This window comes from Mus caroli, unplaced genomic scaffold, assembly GCF_978045245.1.
Source record: "Mus caroli unplaced genomic scaffold, Mus_caroli_1 scaffold_16, whole genome shotgun sequence".
Classification (NCBI taxonomy): domain Eukaryota; kingdom Metazoa; phylum Chordata; class Mammalia; order Rodentia; family Muridae; genus Mus; species Mus caroli.
Window position 1 is genome coordinate 45333470 of NW_028227271.1, and position 26393 is coordinate 45359862.

The 26393-nt window shown below is 49.3% G+C and overlaps 2 protein-coding genes across 15 annotated transcripts in view; one reads left to right on the plus strand and one right to left on the minus strand.

Annotated features, from left to right (window-relative positions):
* Mtss1 (MTSS I-BAR domain containing 1) overlaps positions 1 to 18972 on the plus strand; it is a 139308-nt gene extending 120336 nt beyond the window's left edge. For 3 of the 14 annotated variants that reach the window (XM_085831658.1, XM_085831659.1, XM_085831660.1), the window contains 9 exons: positions 3336 to 3493; positions 4692 to 4799; positions 6248 to 6345; positions 8117 to 8327; positions 11273 to 11392; positions 12200 to 12394; positions 13677 to 13850; positions 14169 to 14376; positions 15566 to 18972. In XM_085831658.1, the coding sequence (XP_085687784.1) occupies positions 3336 to 3493; positions 4692 to 4799; positions 6248 to 6345; positions 8117 to 8327; positions 11273 to 11392; positions 12200 to 12394; positions 13677 to 13850; positions 14169 to 14376; positions 15566 to 16266 (1973 nt within the window). In that variant the 3' untranslated portion in view covers positions 16267 to 18972. The remainder of the gene's footprint in view (positions 1 to 3335; positions 3494 to 4691; positions 4800 to 6247; positions 6346 to 8116; positions 8328 to 11272; positions 11393 to 12199; positions 12395 to 13676; positions 13851 to 14168; positions 14377 to 15565) is intronic. The other 11 variants (XM_021182746.3, XM_021182747.3, XM_021182748.2 and 8 more) reach the window with 7 other exon arrangements.
* A 1266-nt stretch (positions 18973 to 20238) lies between these two features.
* Positions 20239 to 26354, minus strand: Ndufb9 (NADH:ubiquinone oxidoreductase subunit B9). Its single transcript, XM_021183699.2, has 4 exons — positions 26195 to 26354; positions 23686 to 23878; positions 22664 to 22777; positions 20239 to 20460 (listed from the first exon to the last, which is right to left on the minus strand). The coding sequence occupies exons 1-4, from the start codon at positions 26293 to 26295 to the stop codon at positions 20329 to 20331; spliced, it is 540 nt and encodes a 179-aa protein (XP_021039358.1). The 5' UTR covers positions 26296 to 26354; the 3' UTR covers positions 20239 to 20328.
* Between the last annotated feature and the right edge of the window lie 39 nt (positions 26355 to 26393).

Below are 26393 nucleotides of genomic sequence, written 5' to 3' on the forward strand. Positions count from 1 at the left end.
GCGTGCTCTCCATTTCTCGATTGTAGTTCATGCCAGATGTAATCAAGTTGACAACCAGGACTAATAGCCAACACACCAGGTTGGCCTTGAACTCACTATTCTTCCGCCTTTCTGAATGCTAGGATTGCAGGTCTGTGCCATCACATCTGGAACAAATTACAATTAGACACATGTTAAAACTTGTGACACGAAGAAAAATATGCAGTTTTACAATTACAGACTTTTTTCTTTGTGTGTGTGTGTTTGTGCGTGTGCGTTGTACATATATGCATGCATGTGTACAGGCACATGTGTATGTACAAGCTAGAAGTTGGCACTGGGAGTCTTTCTGATCGCTTTCCCACCATACTCTTTTGAAGTAGGGCCCCTCAGTCAAACCCAGAGCTCGTCTGTATGGTTGGTCTCACTGGGCAGCTGGCTCGGGATCCTGTCTCCACCTTCTGAGGCTGGGACTAGAGGTGGACTGCTCTGCCCACCCAGCACTTAAGTGACATATTGGGGATGAGAACTCCAATCTTGCTTATGTGACTTTACTGAGCCATCTCCTCGTCCCTAGTCTTGTTATTTTAACGTTTTTCTTCTATAGAAGCTAGAGAGATGGGTCTTGCATAGGGTCCAGGTTCTGTTCCCAGAACCCATAAGGCAGCTCACATCAACAGCACTTCAGTTCCAGTTCCAGTTGACGCCCCCTTCTGTCTTGAATGGGTACTACATGTGCCCATTCAAATGGCACACACACATAACATACAGGCAAAATTCTCATATACATACGATTAAAATAAATCCCTTAAAAAGTAAAAATAGAATTTTTCTGTAATCAAAACATATCCAAGTATGTTTTGTTAAAAACTCATACATAGATCTGCTTTCTCTTCCAGCATGCCCCACCTCCTTCCACCCCCATCCCAACCCGGCTCCCCAACCAACGCCCAAGTTATGAACGGTCTGGTCTGGTGTGTTTTGATGTTAAGACAGTGTAGAAGAGACTGAGCAACAAAGGGAAGGCCCTGTCATCTCTGTGCTGGGCCACGTTGTCCTACAGCCTAGGGGGGGGGGGGGGGATGACAGGTGTCCACAGGCTTCTGAGCTTGGCTCTCAGTGGGTGGTATGGTGGACATATTCAGTAGGCATGGGCTTGACTGCATGAGTCAGCATTTCACCATGAGTGGAGGAAATCTGTATTTGTCAGAGCTCTGATGGTTCCTGCTTTCTTAGCTCGACTTTGGCCCCAGCAGGGTAGACATCCATGAGGGGCAGAGGTTTCCGTGGACCATCCCAGGGGAGGATGGGAGCCTGGCTTCACTGTTCTTTGTCTAACTACATGGGAACGCAGTGGGTGAGGTTCGGCAGGTTGTTTGGATGCCTGGTCCCCCTCCCCACCCCGTGCTGAGTGAAGGGAGAGGATTCTCTGGAGGGACAGGTAGTGGAAGACTGGGTGAGCGGGTCACCCCGAGAATATTGGAACTTTCTCAGGAAGTGGGTGACTGCTGGGGGCAGCCACTGACATTCTTAGATGCTCTGTGTTATATATACCGTATGTTACGTGCTTTCTTGAGCTAGCGAAGGTTATTTATGTCTAAAACTGTGTATTCTGAGCTTATTAAAGTATTTTCAAGGGTGGGTTTTGGCTGTATATGATTTTTCCTATTATGCACTAATTACAAATGGCTCTTTCTTAACTAAAACACGGCCACTCTTCTCTCGGACTTTTGATTAAGTCTATAGAGTTTTATGAAGTTCTATTAAGATTCTCCAGCCGGGCGGTGGTGGCGCACACCTTTAATCCCAGCACTCGGGAGGCAGAGGCAGGCGGATTTCTGAGTTCGAAGCCAGCCTGGTCTACAGAGTGAGTTCCAGGACAGCCAGGGCTATACAGAGAAACCCTGTCTCGGAAAACCAAAAAAAAAAAAAAAAAAGACTTTCCATTCAGATTCAACATTCTCATCTGCGTTTGAGAGAAAGTACAGGGTATATCCTATAGCCACGGCAGGCCTTCCGGGCCTGGCCAGTCCTTGCACCCAACGATGGGTTACATTTACTAACTTACATGTGGTTTGTAAGGGGACAGCTATGGCGATTGATCTAACAGTTTCCTGAATGGCAACTGAATTCGTCATTCACTGAGACAGTGGACAGAGAAGATAGGTCAAGGGCTCAGGGAGTCAGGCTGTCTGGGCCTTAGCCCTGAAGGATGAATCCTTCAACTTCTTAAGCTTTGACCTCTTCAATGCGAACAGTTAGGAAGACCCTAGCACCCCTTCCAGTTCCGCCTGTGTTTAAAATGACGAAGCAAGTCCTTACATAGCACGTGCTGTGTACACATGCAGACACTGCGAGGGATCTCAGCGAAAGGCTAAAGCCTCGCCCCGAAGGAGTTTAGAAATTCTTTCTCTGGCTTGAATGTAGGTAAAGCCTCTTTGCCAAAGGTCCAGGGTAGAAGCTTAAGAGCTAGTATCCTGGGTGTGACCCTGCTGTCCCCAGCAACAGGTCAGATCTAGACTAGTGCAACCGGACTAATTCTGCAAAAGGTTAAATATTCCTGGTCCCTGGACATATATGTAAATGAGTGTGTGTGACTGTGTTCTAATAAAACTTTATTTACACAGACAGCTCTCCCTGTTCTAAAGTTGCTTAACTGATTACTGGAAACAGTAAAATGTTTGGATAACTAGAATCTGGTGTGGCCAGATAAGTAGATAATATGGCTCCACTCAGTGTAGGTTTGTTCTTCAACAAAGACCTAACTATAGACATCTGGTTTCCAGGCTCCTTCTGCAGGAAGGGCATTGGAGTCCTCCATTAGGGAGTTAGACTAAGTGCCAACGATTCCCAGGTCGGAGGACTAGGAGCTGAATAACCTACCTTTGTCTTCAGGGACTGAAACTTGTGCCTAAACAAAGGCTCTTTGACTGAGGTGGACCTGACACAGCCAGCTTGTATGCATTTTTGGAAGCGTCCCTAGCCTCTCACCTTGCTCCCCATCCACAGACGCTTCCAGATGAACCAAAGAAAGGAATGCTGTCACTGTGTGACCCGAGGTTTGCTGGCACAGGGGTCTGCAGGCTCGCACAAGGCATGCAAGCTAGGAAGCCATCCCAGGAGATGCTCCTCGCTGGCAAATCAGCCAGATAAATAAATACGCCCTTCAGATGTTAGGAACAGGAAATAAATGCTCCTAGGAAAATCAGCTGCATCCAGTCTTTTGGGAGCGATGAGTAATGTTTTTAAGTCCTGGCAAAGGGTTCTTTGCCTCCAGTGAGGACTTCAGAGAAGGGAATTTGTTCTCGGAGCTGGCATTTCAGCGAGCTGACCGCACAGCCTTGTTCTGTTCACAGGGAGGGGCGACATCCAGCCTCAGTTGGACAGCGCTCTCCAGGATGTCAACGATAAATACCTCCTGTTGGAGGAAACGGAGAAGCAGGCTGTGCGCAAGGCACTCATCGAAGAACGAGGCCGGTTCTGCACCTTCATCTCTATGCTGCGGCCAGTGATCGTAAGTCGATGGAAACCGCTGGAAGGCTTGAACTATGTAGTGTGGGGAGGGCTTTCCTTCTTGATTTACACATCCACCAGCCTACTGACAGCCACCTACTGCTGCTATCTTGAATCTCGATGGCAGAAGCATGTCCACACATTAGATTCTCAGCGAGGAGCTGATGTCCACGTGGCCAACACCTTATCTGCAGTTCATAGCAATGCTCATCCTATTTGGGCTTGCTTGCCTATTTATTCATTTATTTATTTATTTATTTATAACTGAGTTATAGTGTACCCTATCTGGGCATGGTGGCCCAAGCCTGTAATCCCAGCACCGTGGAGGCTGATACCAGAGGGTCGCTGTGAGTTTTAGGCAAGTCTCGGCTGCTCAGTAAATTCTAGACTACCTAGAGCTACGGAGAGTGAGGCTTGTTTTCTTCCCCTACCTCAGAAATCAACCAACCAAACAAAAGAATCTTAAGGTAAGAGTTCCAGGGCCACGCCAGCACCTGTCAACTAGATAGGAACATTCTGAGGCCCACCGTACCTCAGACTCCAAGCCTGGGACCCCCGCACATCTGTGTCTTAAGCCCTCCGAAGCATCTCAGGATCCGCTCTCACATAATTTTCCAGTAAACAGAGTTTGCAGCAGCCACTCTGGACGCTACAGGAAGGCTCCTGGGGCAGCTCTCTCCACCCTAGCGGAATTCTCAGATTGGAGTTGTTGCTCTGTCTGTACCAGTGCCCTCCGTTCCCACTGGCACTTGGGAAGGCGACTGAAATGTTCATGGTCTTGGTTTCCATCCCGCTTGCCAGCTCTTAAGGTGGGGCAGGGGGCAAGAAAGGGGGACAGTTAGCTCTATCGAGCACACGTGTTCTGTCATAAAGATCTGGACTCAAATATCCCCAAGTCATGTCGGTTCCTGGGAAGACCCCAGGTGGACCATCGCACTGAATAAGCCTGGAAGTGCCAGGCACTGTTAGGGTGCTCTGTGTCCCTCCACCGTCCCCAGCACACAGGTCGCTCCATGACGACCCTTTTTCCCTTTCTCTTTCCAAAAAGGAACAACTATATGTCACCTTCAGCTTAGATCCCTATCTCGGATGCCTTTCATGAAAGGTTGAAAAGGTCACGCAGTGACCCAGGTAGAAGTGGTTGGAACAAGACAGTGAGGGGACCCACATGATGACACACACAAATTGCTTCCCTTTAGGAGGAAGAGATTTCCATGTTAGGAGAGATTACCCACCTTCAGACCATATCGGAGGATCTGAAGAGCCTGACCATGGACCCTCACAAGCTGCCCTCCTCAAGTGAACAGGTAAGAACTGCGGACCGAGTGGTCAGGGACCAGTCTAAGAAAGACACAGAATTCAGGGCTCTGGTCACCCTTGTGGCGTCCATTGTGTCTGAAATTACACCCGGATGTGACCATGTTGTGGCCAGCCCCTGGGTTATGCTGTGTTTCCATCCTTTGTGCACCATTGTCATTCCTCTTCACTATTATAGGGAAAGACGCTGAGGTACTGAGAGGTGAGGGCCCTTAGCCAAGGCCACCACTTTAGTAAGCAGTGACACTAGGATTTTAGTCAGGAGATCTTCTCTGAGCCGAGAGCCATCAAAGAACCCCATGTCACTCTGATGTCATGGCCGGCAACCCTCTCTGGAGCGAATCAAGTCATTCTTGAGAACCTTTCCCATCCGAGGAAAAGATGATGTATTTTAAAATGCTTTTACTCTTCTGGTGTGTGTGTGATATTGATACTATATGTCTAAGTTAGGGTGCTAGGAACAATACCATGACCAAGGCAACTCTTACAAGGCCATCATTTAATTGGGGCTGGCTTACAGGTTCAGAGGTTCAGTCCACTATCATCAAGGTGGGCACATGGCAGCATCCAGGCAGGCATGGTACAGGAGGAGCTGAGAGAATTCTACATCTTCATCTGAAGGCCTCTAGAAGACTGGCTTCCAGGCAGCTGGGCCAAGGGTCTTAAAGCCCATGCCCACAGTGACACACCTACTCCAAGGCCACGCCTCCTAATAGTGCCACTCCCTGGGCCAAGCATATACAGACCATCACAGTGTATCGAGTGGGGAACAGCTGACTAGCCACGTGCTGGCTTGAGCCTTTTGCAGACGGTTCTTACTGTCTGCTTGGACAGTCAGCTGAGAAGCTAAATCTGGAAGCTTTGTGGTTTTCTGTCTATGAGATTTTTGTATTAAACTCGAATATGTGTCCACTCAGTAAGTAGACTTGAGTGGGGTGCCTGTAAAAGAGAGCAAGAGGTGGACCTTACACTCAATGGCTCTTTGTCACCAGGGAGACACACAGAAATGATTGTGACACGATTTGGCTCACTCTTAGGGAGGTTTTCGTGCTTCTAGCCTGATCAAATAAGACACGAGTGTCTACTGAACATCAAGTGGTTACGGTGCAGCCAGCGAGCCCCAAAACCATTATTGTCTTTACGGAGCTGCAGGCTGAAAACGCTGCTGATTTTTAGCCCGTGTTAAAAATAGCTTTTAGGGGTTGTTAGTCCATCACTGTAATTATCTCTTTCTCCTGGTATTCCATGGCTTTCCTCTTCTAACTCCCCCACCCCGTTAACGCCAGCTTTTTGCTCGTCTCTGAAGGACTGTGACCACGAAGGGATAGGTACTATGGCCCTTTAGTTGAAATGGGCATCTTCTCTGTTAATTCTGCCTCTGTGTGGATGACGCCCCTCTCATCTGTCCCTTACACAGCTGTGCTCTCTGTCCCTTCAGGTGATTTTGGACTTGAAAGGTTCTGACTATAGTTGGTCGTATCAGACGCCTCCTTCTTCTCCCAGTACAACTATGTCCAGAAAGTCAAGTGTCTGCAGGTAAGCGAAGCCCAGGGCCTCCTAATGCTTTCCAAGATGTATTTATGTGAGTGCAACGAGGAGCCAGGCTGAATGTCCAAAAGGGGCCCGTCTGAAATAGGAAATAGTGAGGCGAAGAGTGTACTCACACTTTAGTCTGTCTCTGTCCGTCACCCCCACCCCTAGTGTTCCGAGCCCAAGGTAGACTGTTTCTTTCCTTTTTAAGAAGTTGATCTAACAGAAGCTACAATGGCTTTGGCCTTGCTGTATCTTTCATGCCTACTCACACCGTTCCTTGTGGAAATACAGAAGCATTTAGGACAGTCCTGGGCCCTACAGGACCATTTTGTAGTTTCACGAGGCAGCTATTCTTGGTCTGCGGAGGGGCAAAGGTTTACTCTGTTCTTGAAAGTTGCAAGCATCACCTGATACGGCTCCCTGCCTCGGTCCCACCCTACCCCTGCCGCCAGTCATTGACTTGATGTGGCGAAATCAGATGGCTGTGAAGAAGCCCAGAGAGGAAGGAGCAGGGGCTCAGCTCGGGCTGTTCGGGAGATGCGGCCCAGCATCCTGCCTGCTTCATTTCACCCCAGAGCTTGTCGGGTACATACGTGGCAGGCAGTTCCAGTCAAGAGGCTGTGTCCTCACCTCTTCCCCGAAGATGTTGCTTGTTTTCTTGGCGCCTTTAATGGGCTGTATGTTTACTTGAGTCAGAGGAAAATCCTTTTTATGTTTCAGTGGCTCAGCAAGGCCCGTCTCATTAGTGCAGAACAAGCTACACTGCCTTCTCCTCCTGGCCTTACTCAGTTCACTGACAGGAGCTGGCTGGAGTGCCTTTCGGTCCCCAAATGCCATCTTCTGGCTAAAAATCGTAGCATTTATCTCCCCACGGCTGTTTGCTCCCCCTGCTGTGCTCACCTGTGTGTGACAGATCCCTGCAAGGCATCTTAGCATCGACCAGCCACAGCCACACACGTTTGCAAACCCTGAGGCTTCCCCAGGCTTGCCAGGCTGCTACATCCCCCCAAGGGGTTTTGTAACTGCCCTGCACATTTTAGCTCTGCTTGCTTGCAGGCAGAGTGCCTCCAGGGTCAGAGCCATCGCTCTACTACCTGCTTATTGGTTCACTGTAGAAGTAAGCAGCTTAGCACTGACTGGCTCTCCTCACCGAAAGCTGCCCAGGCTGCTACACCCAGCCACACATGGTTTAACAGGGAAATGCCCACGAAGGAGTAGAGCCAGTAGTCAACTCACCATACATAGCGCTTGCACTCAGTCGTCCCCGCCCCCCCCCCCAGCCCCATCCCCTCCCCCTCCGAGTTGATTGGCCGATGTACTTTGGTGGATGGAATCCACTTAGGATGGGATCCATCTTAAGCATAAGGTATCTGCCAGTGCTGTTTAGCTGTGTGGCCTCTGGTCATCCGAATCCAGGTAGTCTACTCAAGGATGTGAGACCGTGTCCCTGCTTTGGACTTAGCGGGTTTTTGCTGCAGGCAGAAGAGATCGCCCCCACTTCTCTTTCTTTATATCCCAAGCATTTGTTCCTCAGTTTTGTTGGTAGGTGGCACAGTAGAGTTGGGCCTCATTGCTTTTTTTTGTAAAAAGTATAGGCGCTTGCATGCTAAGACTGCCACGTAGTAGCCTCAGAGACCTGAAACCTAGCTCTCTTGCTGTTCGCCTAAAAGAACCTCTTGCTCACCAGCCCGGATTGGGTCTTGGATAACATGTCCTGAGTTTGTATGCTTCTCCGGGGCAAGGAGCTGATGTTTCCTTATGCTTTTCCCAACAGCAGCCTGAACAGCGTCAACAGCAGTGACTCCCGGTCCAGTGGATCCCACTCGCACTCGCCCAGCTCGCATTACCGGTACCGCAGCTCTAACCTGGCCCAGCAGGCCCCTGTGAGGCTGTCCAGCGTATCCTCCCACGACTCAGGGTTCATATCCCAGGACGCCTTCCAGTCCAAGTCACCCTCTCCCATGCCACCTGAAGCTGCCAACCAGGTAAGGACGCCCTTCACCCAGAGAGCAGCAGGCACCCAGGGCGCCCTGACCACTGCTGATGGGTCATTTAAAAGAGACCCCCAAAGGGAGAGATCCTCTAAGTTGGGCTGGAAGCCTGTCTCAGCATCAGCAGTAGTTACAAATACTATGTTGGTTGGGTAAGCTATCACTTCTAAGTAGGTAGCCTTAAAGAGACTGGGTCTCTCCCCTGCATCCTTGTAGTACCTAAGTTGGTCTGACATAATGCTCCACAATGGGGACACCTCCTCTTCATGTCATCTCAGGTTTTTCCCCAGGGACAGAGACCCTATTGGTGAACAGTGATTTCCCCAAACCCTCAGTTCCAGTGAGAATGGCTTATTAGAGCCCCCGTGGGTAACCCTGTTGGCACTTTGACCCCGGGAGGAGGAAAGATGTGTAATCTCTCCATGTACCGTAGTTTGGATGACACTCACCAAGCTAGACCAGGTCTCTTGTGTGTGTTGGTGGTGTTTACAACCCTTGGGGTGCCTGTTTCTTAGGGCCAGTTTGTCAGCTTTGGCTCCACACTTGTTAATTAATTAGCACAGTGTACCCAATGCTAGGACATGATTGGTGCCACCATCTATTGGGTCCCATCTATAGCGCCACCTGCTGGAAGGCAGAGGAGTGTGGGGAGGCTGAGCCAGAGAACCTGGTTGCTCAGCCAAGGTTAGCAAGTGCAGAACCTCATATTTCAGAGCTCTTCAGCATAATTTAGCCATGTGAGCCTTTCCCCTCATTTTCCCCCTTTAGAGATGCGATTTCCCACAGAAAGGCTCTGGCCCGAGCGAACTGCATTTACTTTCAGTATGTGTCTCAGCTAGGGTGCTTTGGCTTGGCACCCAGGGCCTCCATCCCTCTAATGTGCTCACTAAGCCATGCCTGCTGTGCTCCTACCAATCTGCATGTGGTCAGAAGGAGGGCAGAACCATTGTTTCCTTAAAGGCCACCTAGTGTGCAGTCTAGCTCTGTCTGTTTCTAACGGATTGAGAACTAACACAGTCTCGTACCCTGATAACCCTTGCTGAAAATGCAAAGCCTTTCTCTCTTCTCATGCCGCTGTTAGTGGCCCAAGCACAATTTATGCCCCAGTGATGTCTGGTGGGGGGAGGGGGGTGTCGGTCTCTGAGTTCTGAAAGCCTGTACCTACCTGGCTAGTTCCCAAGAGTAGGCTAGGGAAAGTGCCTGACACTCAAGCCAAGTTTGGATTTTCAACACTTACCAGGGTGGAGTGACACATGCCTCTCACCTCAGTGAACACTGGGAGGCTGCGGACTGGTGATCCCCTTGCTGGGTAGTTAATGAGGCCAATCAGTGGTTTCTGCGTTTAGTGAGAGACCTTGTCTCACAGAAGCAGGGGGACGGGAGAAAAGGACACTAACACTAACCTCTGGCTGCTTCACACACAGCAGTAGGCTTTCTGTTTGTTTGTTTGTTTGTTTGTTTGGTACTGGATGTGGAACCCAGGGTCTGTTCTCTTTCTCTCTCTCTCTCTCTCTCTCTCCCACACACACACACACCCCTCCAATAAGCTTTGTACATTTTGTTGGAGTTAGGTGTGGAATCCAGGGTACACACACAGAGGCGGGGGGGGGGGGAGGGTGCACACTCGCATACACACCAGTAGGCTCTCTGTTTGTTTTGTTGGTGCTGGGTATGGAATCCAGAGTCTCTCACAGGCGTGTGACCAACCATTGTCTTACACCCCCAGCCTTAGGATAGTTATAATAAGCCAAAGGATGCAGCAGAATTTAAAAGAGAATTATTCCTTTTCAGACAGCACAGCTGCTTGCAATCAAGTAAAGAGGAACTTGTAAGACATTTCCCAAATCGCACCAGCCAGAGGGCTCCACCTCCCCTCTGAGATAGGAGAAGGATAGAAACGTGAAGCTGGCATCCTTGATGGTTGATCCAGGCACTCACAGTGCTGAAGGACCTGACTTACTTAATCAAAACGGAGTTAAGCTAGAGTGTGTAGCTAACAGTGAGGGACTTGGAGTAAGGGGCTTGGTGTCATGAAGTAGAGAGGGCTCACGGGGAGTGGTGTGGGCTTTTGAAACCTCAGAGCCTGTCCCCAGTGACATTCCCTGTAGCAAGGGCATATTTCCTAATCCCTCACAAGCCGTTTTGCCAACTGTAGACCAAGTATTCCAATATACTAACCCACAGGACCCATTCTCATTAAAACCACCACACTAGGCCGCAGAGTTGAGGCAGCATACCAGTGACCATAAAGGCAGAGTCCCTACTACAGCAGAGTGTCAGAAGGCCAGGCTCGGGGCAGGGGACTGTCAGGCACCTGGGCTTAGTGGCATCAGCACTGGCACCCATTCCCCACATCTGGTCCTCTCCAGATGCCTCACCAGGCTTCCCTGCTCAGAATCTCCCAAGTCACTGTCTAGACAGAGAACCTCAGATCTCTCCTTAAGATGGGAGGTGCCACAGAAGCTGTGCTAGACCCAATAAGAAGCTAGGAATTAGAGCCACCATTCAGCCACCGCTTGCCTAGGGACAGTTTTGTGCAATGTACAATACCTATGGACCTATGAGGTCCATTCCGTGTCCTTGTGGTATATTGTCGTATGCCCAAGGGCACAGAGCTTGCGGAGAGGCCCAGTGTGATGATCTGGTGTCACTCTACCAGACAAGTGCCAGCTAATGTCTGCGGGCTCCACGCGCAGCAGGGCCGAAGCGTGGCCGGGTCTCACATTGCTTTCTTAAAACCTGTGCCGGTGAAAATGAAGCCGTAACTTACTGTCTGCTTCTCTCATTCCCCCCCTCTTCTATGTATGTGTCTGTCTCTGTCTCCCTTTCTGTACGTGCCCTTCCCACCCCGTCCTTCCTCCTTTATTTTAATAATGACTTCCGGCGACCTGTGGTTTGGTTTGTTGGTCCCCTTCTGTGTGGCTCTTCCCCCGCTACAGAACTCATCCAGCTCGGCCTCCTCTGAAGCGTCGGAAACCTGCCAGTCAGTGAGCGAGTGCAGCTCCCCCACCTCAGTCAGCTCAGGCTCTACCATGGGCGCCTGGGTGTCCACAGAGAAGGTGACTGGCCAGGGTTGCAGCCTTGGTGGGCTGTTCTTCCTGACCTGCCCCCGCCTGCCTGCTGCACACACAGCCACCGCAGCTGTAGGAACCCGAAGGAAACTCAAGATCTGCTCCAAAAGCTGAGCTCTCTTTGGGATAGGGCCTGGATAGGTGGAGGGCTCCCTAGCTGCCTAGGGTGGTCAGTGAGGGAGAGGAAAGGGGCGTGGGGGACTTGGAGGTGTGAAGGCTTCCTCCCCAGAACAGGGTCTGTGTTCATCCCTTCTCCCTTCTTCCCTCTCAAACATCCCACAAGACTGTTGGATGTGACATCTCACTGTGTCCGAGGTCATATGCTTTCCCGCTTTTCAGTTTGCACGTCCCCCCTCCCCACATCCCTAAGCTTGATGCGGAGTCTGCATCCCGAGCAGTGTGCCGATTGGGAAACCTAGAATGAACAGATCCGTTTGGAACACCTCCAGATACCCTGATTTGCTTAACGTGATGAGTCGGTTCCCTAGTGCGGTGGCTTTGCTGGTTTTAAAAAAAATTAAAACACTAACATCGTTGCAAATTAAGGACAATGGTGGATTCCTAAACGGTTCTAAAACACAGGTCAGATGTTTGCCTGACTGAGTCCATAGCTCTTTGCACCCTGGCTCTCCTCCTGAGTCATTCACAGGCAGAAGAGGGCCGGTGTTGATTTTGTTTGTAAATATTCAGGTTTCCCCATGCCCTCGGTGTCAATGCCATCTTGGACCTCTACACTCATCCTGTTATATTAATTTTTTTTTCCTTTTCTCCTCCCTTTTTTGTTTTTGTTTCCAGTTGTCTAATGGGTTTTCTCACTGTAGTTTACCAAGTGAGTCCCATGCAGGGCCCGTGGGTGCAGGCCCTTTCCCTCATTGCCTGCCTGCCTCCCGCCTGCTCCCTCGAGTCACCTCTGTCCACCTTCCTGACTACGCTCATTATTACACCATTGGGCCCGGCATGTTCCCGTCATCTCAGATCCCTAGCTGGAAGGTTTGTGTCTCCCCTCCCTCCTCCCTCCTCCCTCCTCCCTCCTCCCTCCTCCCTCTCCAGCTCCCTCCTCCCTCCCTTTACAGCTCCCTCCTCCCTCCCTTTACAGCTCCCTCCTCCCTCCCTTTACAGCTTCCTCCCTCCTTCTTCCCCTCCCTCCTCCCCTCCTTCCTCCCTTCGCTCCTCTCTCCCTCCTTTCCTCCCTCCCTCCCTCCCTCATTGCTTCTGTGCTCACCTGTCTTCTGTTCTGCCATCCTCTCCCCCACCTACCATCTTCCCCTCGACTCTACCCTCACTTACACACTCTGCCCTCTTCCCCACAATCCTTCTTCCTCAGGAAGCCGCCCCCCCCCCCACCCCTGCCCCGGGGAGCACCAAAAAACAGCTAGAGATATTTTCCACATGGAACAGAAACCTGAGTCTTCCTTTAGAGAGTTAGCCCTGGAGGCTGGAAATCAGGGACTCGGCTAGGCTCTGCATTTGGGTGGAGCCTGCTGGCTTCATTCCCTCCTGGGCTGCCCGAAGTTTTATCAGAGCCTATGGTCTCCCTCCTTAGCCATATGCTCAACTTGTCCCCAGATGACAGTCCCGCTGCAATAGCAGAACTGCAGCCTGGAGTATGCATTGGATCATGCCCTCGCTTGGAAGTATATTAACTTCGCATTTGATTGTTTTATGTTGAAACATGTTTGTTTCAATATAAAAAATCAAACTTTTAAGTAGTTTCCACCAGGGTGGTTGAAGCTCCAGGATGGTAAGTCAGTCCCTGGGGCTGCCAGTATTTTGAGCAGCTTATAACTTCATCTCTCAGAGTCCCCAAAACCCTCTGCAGATCCTAGAGCCCTCCCTGTCCCAGGGTGGCAGGTGCACCTGTAGAATGGCTGGTGGTGCGCTAGGGCTCCCTGGTGGCCACTTAGCCTTGGCCAAGTCATTCAGTTGCTCTAGGAGAGTGGGTCCTTCCAGCAGAAGGGCGGGCCTGGCTCCTTGAGATGGCAAGCTCTCTCTCTCTCTCCCCCTCTCTCTCCCGGCTGATGCTCTGGTATATAGTGGCCAGCTGTCAGGTGGCTTCTGCTACCTGGTTGTTGAGAGTTTTTAATCTTGGGCAGGGAGGAGGAGATGGGAGGTACTGGTGGGGGCGGGGTGGGGGGAGTACTCAGTGTGGGCAGGCAGAAGGCTAGGGGCTAGCCTCTGCTAGAGTTACCTTGTGTGGGCAGCTGTGAACGGGTGGCTTTAGCCTTCTATCTGGGTTGGGGGCCATGGCTCTTCACTACATTGTTCTACTCAGGACTGGGCAAAGCCAGGACCCTATGACCAGCCACTGGTGAACACCCTCCAGCGCCGCAAAGAGAAACGTGAGCCAGATTCCAATGGGGGAGGACCCACTACGACCGGAGGGCCACCTGCAGGTGCTGAAGAGGCGCAGAGACCAAGGAGCATGACGGTGTCAGCTGCCACCAGGGTGATATACCTGTTCTCTGTATCTGCTTGGATTCACACTTAGGCCAAAATGGGGGACCAAGGGACCCTGAGCAGCTGGAGGGGTGACTCTCCATCCTTCCCCAGCTCCACAATGTATAAGACAGGAGGAGAACCCTCGTGTAGTAGTAAGAGATGTAGAACTCTAGTTCCTGCATGAGAACTATGCAGGTCTAAGTAGTCACCACAGACACTGATGATGCTCACAGGACTGACCTGGGGTCCCACCTAAAGCTGTGGGTATGGTGGCTCTGGTCTCTTGAGTTTACATTCCCTGGTGTGTCTGGCCTCCATCCTGCAGCCTGGTGAGGAGATGGCGGCCTGTGAGGAACTGACACTCGCTCTGTCCCGGGGCCTCCAGCTGGACGTGCAGAGGAGCAGCCGGGACTCACTACAGTGCTCCAGCGGCTACAGCACCCAGACCACCACCCCGTGTTGCTCTGAGGATACCATCCCCTCCCAAGGTACGAGGCGCCCAGCTTGCCGTCCGGCTTTCCGGGCGGGTCCAGGTGAGGAGGCAGCGAGCCGGCGGCTGTTCTAACCACAGCCTAACCCCTGGCTACACATGGGCTTTGGAATCTGTCGTCTCTGGGTGCTTTGGGGATATTTTGCTCATTTCTTGCCATCCGTGTGCAATGCTCCCCACCCTGAAATGAGGCCCATGCTCGTGTGTGCTTGGCACTGTGTGAGGCGCCTCTTCTTCGTTTTAATCTTCACAATCATACACAGGAGAGAGATTCTATCCCCATTTTACAGATGCGGACACTGAGGCTCAGTAACTTGACCAAGTCCACATAACTCCATGGAATCCAGCCCCTAAGTTCTTAATCTAGTCGGAGGTGGGCACCTCACCTCTCTCCCTCATCACCATACACATGGGGCAGACAGAGCAGACATCTGACACAAGAGTAGCTACTTGTGGGATGGTTGGCTAAAGGCTCTCTGTATAACACGTTATTAAAGATCAAGTAAATCTCAAGTAAAGGTGTCCCTCCTCCCAACCCCTCAGGGACAGTCAGTAGTCTGGACCTATCTTTAGTAGTCAGAACCGCAAGGGTACTACTGGTGTCTAGAAGCCAAGAGGCTGGGGGTTTTCTAACCCACCTCTGAAACACTAGCCCTCCAGACCTCACCCAAACAAAGAATTACCTAGCCTCAAGCCTCCAGTTCAGTTGACAAGCTGTTCAGAAACCTGGCCCCACAATGCTTACTGTAAGCATCCCTCCTTTGTTGCCCTGAGATACACACAGAGCCATTTGTATTTGGTTTTCAGGCGCTCCATCCCTTGCTAGCCCTCACTTGGGCTGTTAGCTGTTATCATGAAGATGGTAAAGCCAACACTGTTCTGAGAGAGAGAGCTTTCTCATGGCTAATTGTAGACCAGATGACCGGACAAATTTGTGTCCTTTGATCCGACCTCCCAGAGTCGTTGGCAGCAGCGTTGTCACAGCTCAGTGCTCTGGGGTTCTTTCCCCCACCTCACAGTTCTCTGTTGTGGATGCCCAGGGTACATTAGTGAACAGAGCAAAGGGCTCCTATAAGGGAACTGGTACTGAGGCAGTGGGCATCGGGGCAGGGGAGGGTGAGGCCACGTGTACTCTGCCTGGTGTGATTCTCATCCTCCTACCACAGCAAGGGAAAAGAAGAGCTCTGGCCCTGGCCCTGGCCCTGGACCATCTAATCAGTTCCTATCCTCAGTTTCAGATTACGATTATTTCTCTGTAAGTGGCGACCAGGAGGCAGAGCAGCAAGAATTCGACAAGTCCTCCACCATTCCAAGGAACAGTGACATCAGCCAGTCTTACAGGCGGATGTTCCAAGCCAAGCGTCCAGCCTCAACGGCTGGCCTGCCCACCACTCTCGGACCTGCTATGGTCACACCAGGGGTGGCGACCATCCGACGGACCCCTTCCACCAAGCCTTCTGTCCGCCGGGGGACCATCGGAGCTGGTCCTATTCCCATCAAGACACCAGTGGTCCCTGTCAAAACCCCAACTGTCCCAGACCTCCCTGGGGTTTTGCCATCCCCTCCAGATGGGCCAGAGGAGCGGGGTGAGCACAGCCCCGAGTCTCCATCTGCAGGGGAGGGGCCCCAGGGTGTCAGCAATATACCCTCTTCCTTGTGGAGTGGCCAAGCGCCCGTCAACCCTCCACTTCCAGGCCCAAAGCCCAGTATCCCTGAGGAACACAGACAGGCGATTCCAGAGAGCGAGGCTGAAGACCAGGAAAGGGACCCCCCAAGTGCCACTGTCTCCCCAGGCCCGATTCCAGAGAGTGACCCCGCAGACCTGAGCCCCAGAGAAAGTCCTCAGGGAGAAGACATGTTGAACGCCATCCGGAGGGGCGTGAAGCTGAAGAAGACGACCACCAACGATCGCTCAGCACCGCGCTTCTCTTAGGTTCTCCTGGTTCCCAGGAGATGCTGCCAGCTCGAAAGAACTCTTTAATTAATAAAGCCTAATTTGTCTTGATCCATTCCAGTCTATAATCAAGCAAACGATTTTGTAGGCAATTCGGAATCCTGCTCTTTTCAAAGTATTCGACATCTTTAGATAAGAATTAAAAGCAACATATGTAATTGACATAACCTTGATCTTTTAATTTGTAAATATTGACGGTTTCTTTCTGCATATTTTAATCTTAGTTTCCCTTTTGATTTTTCTGAAGGTGCCAAATTCCATTTAACTTTTTTACAGGTCTTTGTAAAATTTTAAAAGCATAAAGGGGAGGGGGGTGGGTTGGGATGGGAACCTTGGAGTAATTTCACAAGAGGATTACATACTTAGTTGTTTTTCTCTTTTCTTTTTCCTTCCCTCACGCTTTTGTAGGTGCATTGTAGTTGTCTAGTTTAGAAGCAAATTCAAGTTATTTTAATGGATAAACACAACGGATAAGGGGTGAAACCCTCACTCACATATACTGTGTTCTGGAGGAGAAACGCAGGAGTAGCAGTTGAGCAGTACGCAGAGAAGGAAACCGGACATGGTGGACTGTGTGGGGATTGGGGGGAGGGCTGGGGGAGGGGCACACTGTCAACATAGCCAATCCTGTTACATTTAAGAGTAGCCTTGTAGGTTGAATTTCCAGTAGCTTCATGGTTAACGCATCTGAATAAGCCATACTAGATTGCAGTGTTTGTTTCTGTAAGGTTTTTAAAGACTTCCTTTCTCCCGGCATTCCTCTTGACCGCACACACAGCACCCACACCCGGTCCTGCGCATGCTGCTGCCATGGGTAGACATAGTCCCTTCTTTACTTTCTCGTCTCTTATACTCACTTCCACTGAATCCAAATACATCCAAAAGGGGTAAGGCAATTCAGAAAACGTGCAAACATTTTAAAATGATAGCAGGGAATTCTTAGATATAGAAAATGCCTTTTACTTAACTGTGCCCAGCAGGCTGGGTGCATTGAAAAGCCCAGATATTTTGAAGAAGAAAAAAAATTCAAACAGATTTATCAAGGGTAACCAGCTTGGAGTCTAGCAATTTTGCCAATGTGCTTACCAATCTGGGGGCTTGTTTTTCTTCCCTTCCTTACATAAGGACAGTTGATTGGCTTCTACACACCGGAGCAAAATGGATTTATTTACTGTCAACTGGGAGTCTGATTTCAATTCAGGCAATGTTTTTTTTTTTTCTTTTTCTTTCTTTCTTTAAAAGTGAATTTGTCTTTTCTTTCTTTAAGTGGAAGTTAAATTTGTTAAAATGCCCATCCCTAAAGTCAACAGAGAACTGTAGATTTCAAGAGCTCACATTTAAAGACAGCTGTTCAAAGGGCAAGGCCCTCCGCGGCACAGCAGCTGACAGTCCACGCTTGACATTTTGGGCAGGAGACTTGGTGGGTCCCATGTGCTCCGCAGATCTCTGTTGGCTCTAGCCTCTGATGACGTAATCTACTTTAACACACCACCACCTCGGATGTGAGAGTACCGTTCCTCTAGCCATTGCTCTATAGATAACATTTAACACGGCTGTGACTGATTGCTCAAAGGACATTTTATGTTATGGCTTTAAAGCAGAGGCATGATTATTAGAAATGACTTAAGCTCTTTTCTTTGAAAAACAAGCTCCTTTTGCAGACGAAGCAAACAGTAGTGCCTGTGGTTTAGCCCGCCAATCTTGACGACTCAAAGTAGCTGATGCCTTGTGCATATGATGCTTGAGATGGCTTTGCGGATGCAGACGTCGCTGCAAGGTCATTCTAACAGATCCAAGCGGTATTTTAAACCTTGGAAAGGAACAGAGGGAACTGTACGCTGGTACAGCTTCTCACTTGTTTAGTTTTTAAACGTTAGTATAATCCGAATAAAGTTAATATACACTGTTGCCAAATTCAATGTAGAAAGAATGTGACAAACACCTTGGGTAGTTCTGTTTGTGTTTTTGCATACTGTAAAAGCAGTGTCACAGCTGAAATTGAACCCTTTCTAAAGGTAAATTATTGTGATTTAGTTGCTAGTTTGTATTGAGAGTTGACCTCTCCCTGTGCAGTTTTGTTTGAAACTTGTATAGATAACGGCGTGTAACGTGTCTCCCTGTAACAGTTGCTTCTGCCTACCTTATAAATAAAGAATCACTAAGAAAAAGAGTTCTCAGGTCTCCTTCAGATTGTTAGAACATGGACAGAGCCTCAAACTAAGCTTAGAAAATGTCCGGGGAGTTACGTCTGTGGCAGTTGTAAGATGTAAAGGCTAGAGTTGCCTAATAAACAGTTCCAGTGAGTTAACGACCTAAAAGCAACTCGGTTTTACTGGTAGCTTAAGAACGCTTTACTTTGGGCTGGCCAGATGGCTCAGCAAGTAAGAGCACTGACTGTTCTTCAGAAGGTCCTGAGTTCAAATCCCAGCAAACACATAGTGGCTCACAACTACCCGTAATGAGATCTGATGCCCTCTTCTGGTGTGTCTGAAGACAGCCACAGTGACTTATGTGTAATAACAAATAAATCTCTGGGGCAGAGCAAGCAGGGACTGAGTGAGCGGAGTTGACCAGAATGAGCAGAGGCCCTAAAAAATTCAATTCCCAACAAAAACATGAAGGTTCACAACCATCTGTACAGCTATAGTGTACTCACAGACATAAAATAAATCTTAAAACAAAGAATGCCTTACTTTCTTGTTTCACCTCTGCAGCCCTGGCTTACCTGGAACTCTGCAGAGTTCAAGTGCTGAGTTACAGGCGTGCACTTTTAAAAACTACCCGGCATGAGCGTGCCGTGGAGCGGAAAGGCCTATGGGCAGTCTGGGCAGCAGTTCTCTCCACACACGGCTCCTGGGGGCAGACCAGGCTTGACTGCTAGCCTTCCCTGCTCTACCTTTGTAAAAAAACGAACTTGGGATACTTACAAAGGTCTGCTATATCCTTACCTTTGACTGCTCGGCAGAGAGGCACAGCTGGGTCCTTGAATCCCAAATCATCCCACATTGCACTCTTGAGCCCCAACTGGCAAACCTCCACTCCCCTCCAGAAGGCTGCACTGGGCCTATGCCTGCTCTGAGCTGTTTCAGAGTTGCTTTTTTCATAAGGACTAAATCCCATTAGCAAAGCCTTAGGGAATGAAGAAGGCAGCACGGAGCCGCAGCACCCTGCACTCCTACAATGCAGGGGCACTGAGAAACCGCCTGCATCTGTGGCTTTTTCTTGAGTTCCAGGACAGCCAGGGCTATACAGAGAAACCCTGTCTCGAAAAACCAAAAAAAAAAAAAAAAAAAGAATTATTTATTTAATGTATGTGAGCACACTGTAGCTGGAGACACCCCAGAAGAGGACATCCGATCCCATTGCAGATGGTTGTGAGCCACCATGTGGTGGTTTGGAACTGAACTCAGGACCTTTGGAAGGGCAATCAGTACTCTTAAACGCTGAGCCATCTCTCCAGCTCTCTCTTTCTTTCTTTTAAAGCCCTCCGTATTTCTCTTCTGTTTATTCCTTCCCTTTACTAGTTAAGCCTTCATCTTCAGCCTTTTCTCAGTTGTGGGCAAGGGAGATGGCTCAGTGGATAAAGCACTTATGAGGACCTAGGTCTGGAGCTCCATCACTCATGCAGCTGAGCACAGCAGTGCACTAGAGACCTCATCTTAAAGATGGAAGGTGAGGAGTGCCACCCACACGGTTCTCTGCCCTGCATGAGTGTGTCCGTGTGCACAAGTGTGCTTGAGTGTACATGTACTAAGATGAAAGCCAACCTGGCCCTAACACTTGAACACAGGTTAGCTCTGTGAAGTTTTTCCTTACAGAGCACGTGTGCTATCAATATAATTCTACAGGCACCTTAAAAAACCTGGCCATACATGGTAAAAACCAAACCACACCACACTGCAGGCAAGCACTTGGTGCCACAGTAACCTGGAAGAACACTTCAGGCACAGCCAACGTGTCTAGTTCCTTTTATTAGGGCAAGTGTGAGTGTGCTCTGAAACTCTCACTTGCAAGCATGAACAAACAGTGAGGGGCCTGCCTCTATGTGGGCCGTTCCCGAGGTCTGGTCACAATATGCCACCACAGTGGGGGCAAGTCACCTTCCCTTCTAGCAGGAGGCAAAGCTTCAGACATAATACCATCAGGTGATGTTTCCTCCTGCAGCTGCTTAACCTAGAAGGGGACAAGGAAGGGACAGTTACTAAGGACTCTCACAGTAAGACCCATGTGCATGCTCAGACAGTGGGCTATGTCTCCCTCCACCCGGAATCAGCATCAAGAAGAGGTTATTTCATATAAACCTGCACTGTTTCTATGCCTGAGTCTCCCAATACAACAAAGAGTCTTGAGTCGACCGGTCTCCCTGCCTTGCCTTCCCAGTGGTGTCATTCCTGGTGAGCCAGGTGGCTGTTCTCACTTGTTCTCTTAGCACAGCAAAGCTGAGCACTCTCCTGTCACCTACTCCTTCAGCAAAGCCACTAGTCTGCCTGATTCCGTTTGTCATGGTGTCCCATGGTCCCCAGGAAAACACTCCTATCTAAGCACTCTCCCAAAGCATTAAGAAGCCCAGCTCAGATGTACTAGTGATGCAAATTAACAAGTTCCCAGGGAGCAGCCTGGACAAGAATTCAGGTGAAGTCACATGAAAAGTAGGCTCTGCCCTGCCGGATGTTGCCCAACAGGATTCTCAGCATCACTGTCCTAACGGGACTGGACCTAGAAGTAAGAGCTCATCCATACACAGCACTGGATAACATCCAGGAGCTGAAAGCAAAGAGAGAAGGGGGCGGGGGAGACTCAGGAGAGGTCCTCAGTGGTCACTGGCAGAACAAACCTGCTGCTTACCATGAAAATATATTCTAAGCCTCAATATGCTCTAATACTTATTACAAAACATGATGTCCCTTGGCCACAGAGGCCTTTCTACTCCACCTTGGCTAAGGCCTTCTAATTCCAACATCCTGGACTTTATCTCACATAACCAGTACAACTTCAAAAATGGTAAACTGAGAGACCAGTATCTAGTTCCTGCTGCCCGCCTGCCCATCTGCATAAGTACCCTCCAAGATGCCAAGGGAACTGATCTACACATCCCTTCTGACCTGGAGTTCTCTGTATCAGACTGTCTCAACTGCCTTTTTAAATTCAGCTTAGACCCTATATGACCCTTCCCTTTGATACACTGTAAGTCTCCTGTTGTTTTGTTTTATTTTCCCAGACAGGGTTTCTCTATATAGCTCACTCTGTAGACCAGGCTGGCCTTGAATTCACAGAGATCCACCTGCCTCTGCCTCCCAAGTGCTGGGATTAAAGGTGTGTGCTACCACTGCCTGGCTCTGGAATTCTCTTACTTGGCTGGAGAAACGGCTCAATGGGCAAACTGGACCCGAAAGGTCAGTATAGCTAAGGAGAAAATACTAGAACAAACCAATGTCTACTGCATCAATTGCCCAGTGTCAGATGGGCCATCACTGTCACTTGGCAAGCCTACTTTTCCATGTGCTCCCCACCCGCCATACCCACTCCCGTGGCTGTCCTCTCGGGATACTGAGAGCCTCCCTTTCACCTGAATGCAGTTACACACACGTGTCTACAACAGAGTAAAGAGCCTTTTTAGTTTCCTCTCAAGGATCTCAGTCGTCTCCACAATTTTAAATAAAACTGAAAACGTGACAGACTTCCATTTCTAGACCAGATCCTACACTCCTAGTTGCCAAGTGGAATGTTTCCTTCAGACGCCAGAGTCCCAAGCTTCACCCTTCTGAATGTTTGATAATCCCTGACATCCGGGACTTCTCTCCACCTTATACCAGTCTTCCCTACCTGGTCACCAGCCCTGAACTGCAGAACCTGGAAACCACTGGTTTCTCATGTCCCTGACCCCATCTCCCATAGCCAATGAAGATCCCTCCAGGGGACGTTCTGCCTGTCCATACCCCTTCCACAGCTACTGTAGCACTCTGTGGACCACACAACCTTTTCACTGAAACTACCACACAAACCCTAAACTGGGCTTCTGATTATTCCTGGCTTCTCCAACATAGCACCCACGCTATGACAAGAGCTGCTAAAGCCCAACTCTGACCATCCTAAGCTGAATGAAGAATGCCTAGGCCTCTGGGGTAGGGAAAGGACAAGGAGTTTTATAGAACAGGAAGAGGAGGTGGAGGTGAGAGATCAGAGAGGTTCAAAGCGCACTAGAGACAACGTATCTGGAAGATGGCCAATGTGAAAATGAACACAGTGAGAAACTAAAAGTCTGGCTAAGAAGTCAGCATGACCGTCACGGCTGGACTGTGGACCCCAGCCCACAGAGGCAAGCTCCATCCACATGCAGACCAAGCAAAACGCTCTGGTGCACTGTCGAAAGACGCACCTCCCGATCCCAGCTCTCCATCCTCAGCTTCTTCCACTGCTCTCTCTTGGAAAAGTAATCAGGATACACTGCTTTCTCAGAGGGATGCCAGTAATCTAAGCACCACTCTGGAACCTGCCGAAAGAGAACAGCACGCGTTATTCCGCAGGATAACTAGAAATGCCGTGGACACGGCCTGCTCAGGGGACAGAAGACAAAACTCAAGGGGCCGCTGTCAGTTATCAGCTGGCTCAGTTGGTCAAGTGCTTACCACTCAGCCATGGGAACCTGAGTACCGAGTGCCAGCACCCATGCAAAAGCGGGCGTGGTGCTAAGCACCTGTAATCCCAGTGACGGGCCAGACTGGTGAAAGGATCCCTGGAGCTTCCTGGCCACCCAGCCTAGCCAAAAGAAAAACAAAAAAAAGAGAGTCTCCAGGTTCAGCAGAGACCTCATCTCAAGAAATAAAAGTAAAGAGCAACTAAGGAAGAGCCCTGCAAACGACCCTGGCTTCTACCAGTATACTCACCAACACATACATATATCACACACCACATATACGTATACAATAGTGTGTATGCATGTGAGACAGTTATTACTGGACCATTTCTGACTGTAAGCAATGAAGAGCAGAGGGCAAGCAGAGACCAGGTAAGAGAGAACGCCTTAAAGAGCCATGTGGCCGAAACATTAAAGGTGTCCAAGAGAGCTGGCATCCCTCCTCTCTGGCTCCCATCTACTAAACACCAAGGGTTATGCAAACATCACCTGAGTCTCTCAGCAATGCTCAGTACCAATCCAAACTGGCTAACTTGAAGTTCCCCAAATGAGCTATGTACCAAATACTTTAAGCATTGTGCTTTGCCAAAAGTACACTGCCAAACCTTAGGGCTGAATTTATGAAAAGAGGAGAGGAAAAAGTTCAGCAGTCAGGGAAAATCTGGCCACGGCTCAAATGGCACATGGTATATAAGGCAGAGGTGTGTGGGCCTGGAGACAAGGCTGGTGTCCTGTAAAGCAGCTGCCTTGCACCCTTCACCTACCTTGTAGCACTCATATCTCTCGAAGGAAGTGCCCCCCGGAGAGTCTGGGAAGATATACGGCTGAGGATGCTGATTCTGCCAGAATTCTTCTTCCGCCTCCCTCAGCAGCTGGGTAGCCCTCACCATATCCTTCTCATTCTTATGTTCTTCAAACCGGGCTCTCATCAAGCAAGCAAAGTACCGGTACTTGTCCCTTAAATCGAAATGAGTGTGGACATCAGAACCGTTATCTACTTGAGTGGGCAGCACTCTTATCAATGCATGCCAGATGAGCACCTTTCTGGCACCTCACCAACTTCAGGTCTTCGTGAGCTCTTCCTCTGTGGCCCTCGGAACAGCAACAGATGCTGAACATCTCATCAGTAACAGGCACAATGCATTAAGTACAACCTAGCTATTTTCCTCTCTCCTCTAAGGATTTCGACAGGAAAGGAAAAGGTGACAACCTTTGCAGGTTCATTTGATAGGCACTCATTGGTGACTACCACAGGTCCTCTCATCTTCTGCTAGATCACCCATGCCATCTCCAGGATTTGGCACAGCATCTAGCAGAAGATGGGAAGACCTGTGTCACTGTCAGACAAGACCCAAGAAAACAAAACAAAATACCCATCCAGACCACCAAGTCATGAGAGGGAACCTCTCTAGACTACTGCTAAACTAGCTGTATAGTCTGGGGAAAGTTACTTAATGGAAAGGCTGACATACACATTTCAAGAGCATATATACAAAAGTACACTTCACAAAGTGGTTGGCAGGTTTCAAGTTCTCAGTGATACAACAGTCATTACACCAAAAAATAATTTACAAAAAGTAGTGTCCAATAAGGTCCACTGCATGAGGATACATGTTAGAGGCAGAAGGGGAACTAGGGAACCCTTGAGGTCATCTAGACAATTGAATTGCTAGTAATGTCATTAGCTGGAAATTTGAGAATATAATCAGTATGAGGAATTAAAAAAAAAAAAGCTTGGTTTTAAAGAATTTGGATAAACTCAGTTTAGCAGATAGCAGATGCCCTCATAGACAACTAGAAATACAGCTAATTCAAGCACCAACACTGAGGACATCCTAAGGAAACACAGTGCCTAAGACAGAGCCTTAGGTGGAACCAGTGAATGTCCTAGAAGACAAATGAGGGCTAGGGGGATGTGGCTCAGTAGGTAAAGTACCATGCAAGCATTAGGACCGAGTTTGGAGTCCTAAAACCCACGTAAAACTAGACATGGGAGAACACATCAGTGGTCCCAGCGTTCCTCCTCAGGATGACAAGATGTGACAAATGCCCACATGTTTACAGGCCAGCTGGCCTAGCATGCCAGGCAGTGCTGTCCCAACAAGGAGGAAGGCAAGGTTGTCACACAGGTGATATCAACACGGGTTTTTTTTTGTTTGTTTTGTTTTAAGGGAACTGATGCGGACAAGGACTAAGAAAAGATGTCAGCTTTCAAATCTGTTAGTGCTGTCATAGTAGCTAGTTTGGTTATTCCCTCCATGAATATGAGCCCTACTATTTCCAGCTGTACTATAACACTGTCTGGATTCTTGCAGGCTTAGCTTCCTTAGCAACACTGGTAACTCTGCTCCTTCTGAGTTTCCCCGTCACCTTCCCCGTTAATCCATGGGGATTGCAGCTCAAAATCGAGGGTTAACTGTCATTTATTTGCCATCCAGAATGGACGCTGAATTGCAAATTCTGTTAAATAAATACGAAAAACTTTGAAAAGAAGCTAGCAACTGTACAACATTGTACAACAAAGAGATGTAACCACAAACTTGTATCCTAGGATTCGGGGGTTACCCTCTGCAGGTCTTACGGGGTTAATTTTCCATCTTTTTCTTAGAAGTCCTCTTTGTGGGATTAGGTTTTAGGATAAGAGTGTGGCGGTCTGGGACTTACACATCTTCGGTTGTCACTGCCCCTTGCATTTCTTTTAGGTCATGAAAGTCTACACGTTTTAACACTATATTGTTGTTTGTTTGTAAAAAGGGTATTTTTTTTTTTTTTTTTTTTTTTGCCTAGCCTCAAACTCATTATGTAATGGAGAATATCTGTCTCCCCCAACATATGCCACCGTATGAGACTTAACGAGAAGACTAGTAACAATGGTTAAAGAAATAAAATGACGTAGGAGGTGGAATAGACATGACGGTAATGAGCCTGCTTATCTGTAAAATCAGGCTAAAATATCACTAATATCTGAGTTACTCTGCAAACTAAAGATAATGGACAAATTACTGTTAAGGTTAGGGACGACAGAGTCATAAAAACGTTAGCGTTAGATCAATGACAGTGACAGTCCTAGATACTTTTTATTTCTTCATGCAACCTTCTACGCTGGGTCCTGGTTGCGCCCCACACAATTATCTCCGCCAGATCAAGCAGAGAGGACTGCATCGGGACCCGGGTTCAAGGGGTCCCTTCACTGTGTTCCCCCAAGTCCTTGATCAGCCTGGCCCACGGGGCCCCTCGGCTTCCGTCCCCGAGCCCCGGGTCCCCTCTCCCCACCTGTGGATACACCATGACTCGAGGTGGCGCAGCGCGCGCTTATACAGCCGCAGCACCTTCTGCTGGTGGGTCAGGTAGGCCGGGGTAGCACAGAACGCCATCGCGCCCGGCTCACCTTCAGCGGCCACCGCAGGGGCTGCCGGGAACCCGGAAACGGGCGGTTGCGAGGCGGAACCGGAAGGACGAGCGTGCTCTGAGC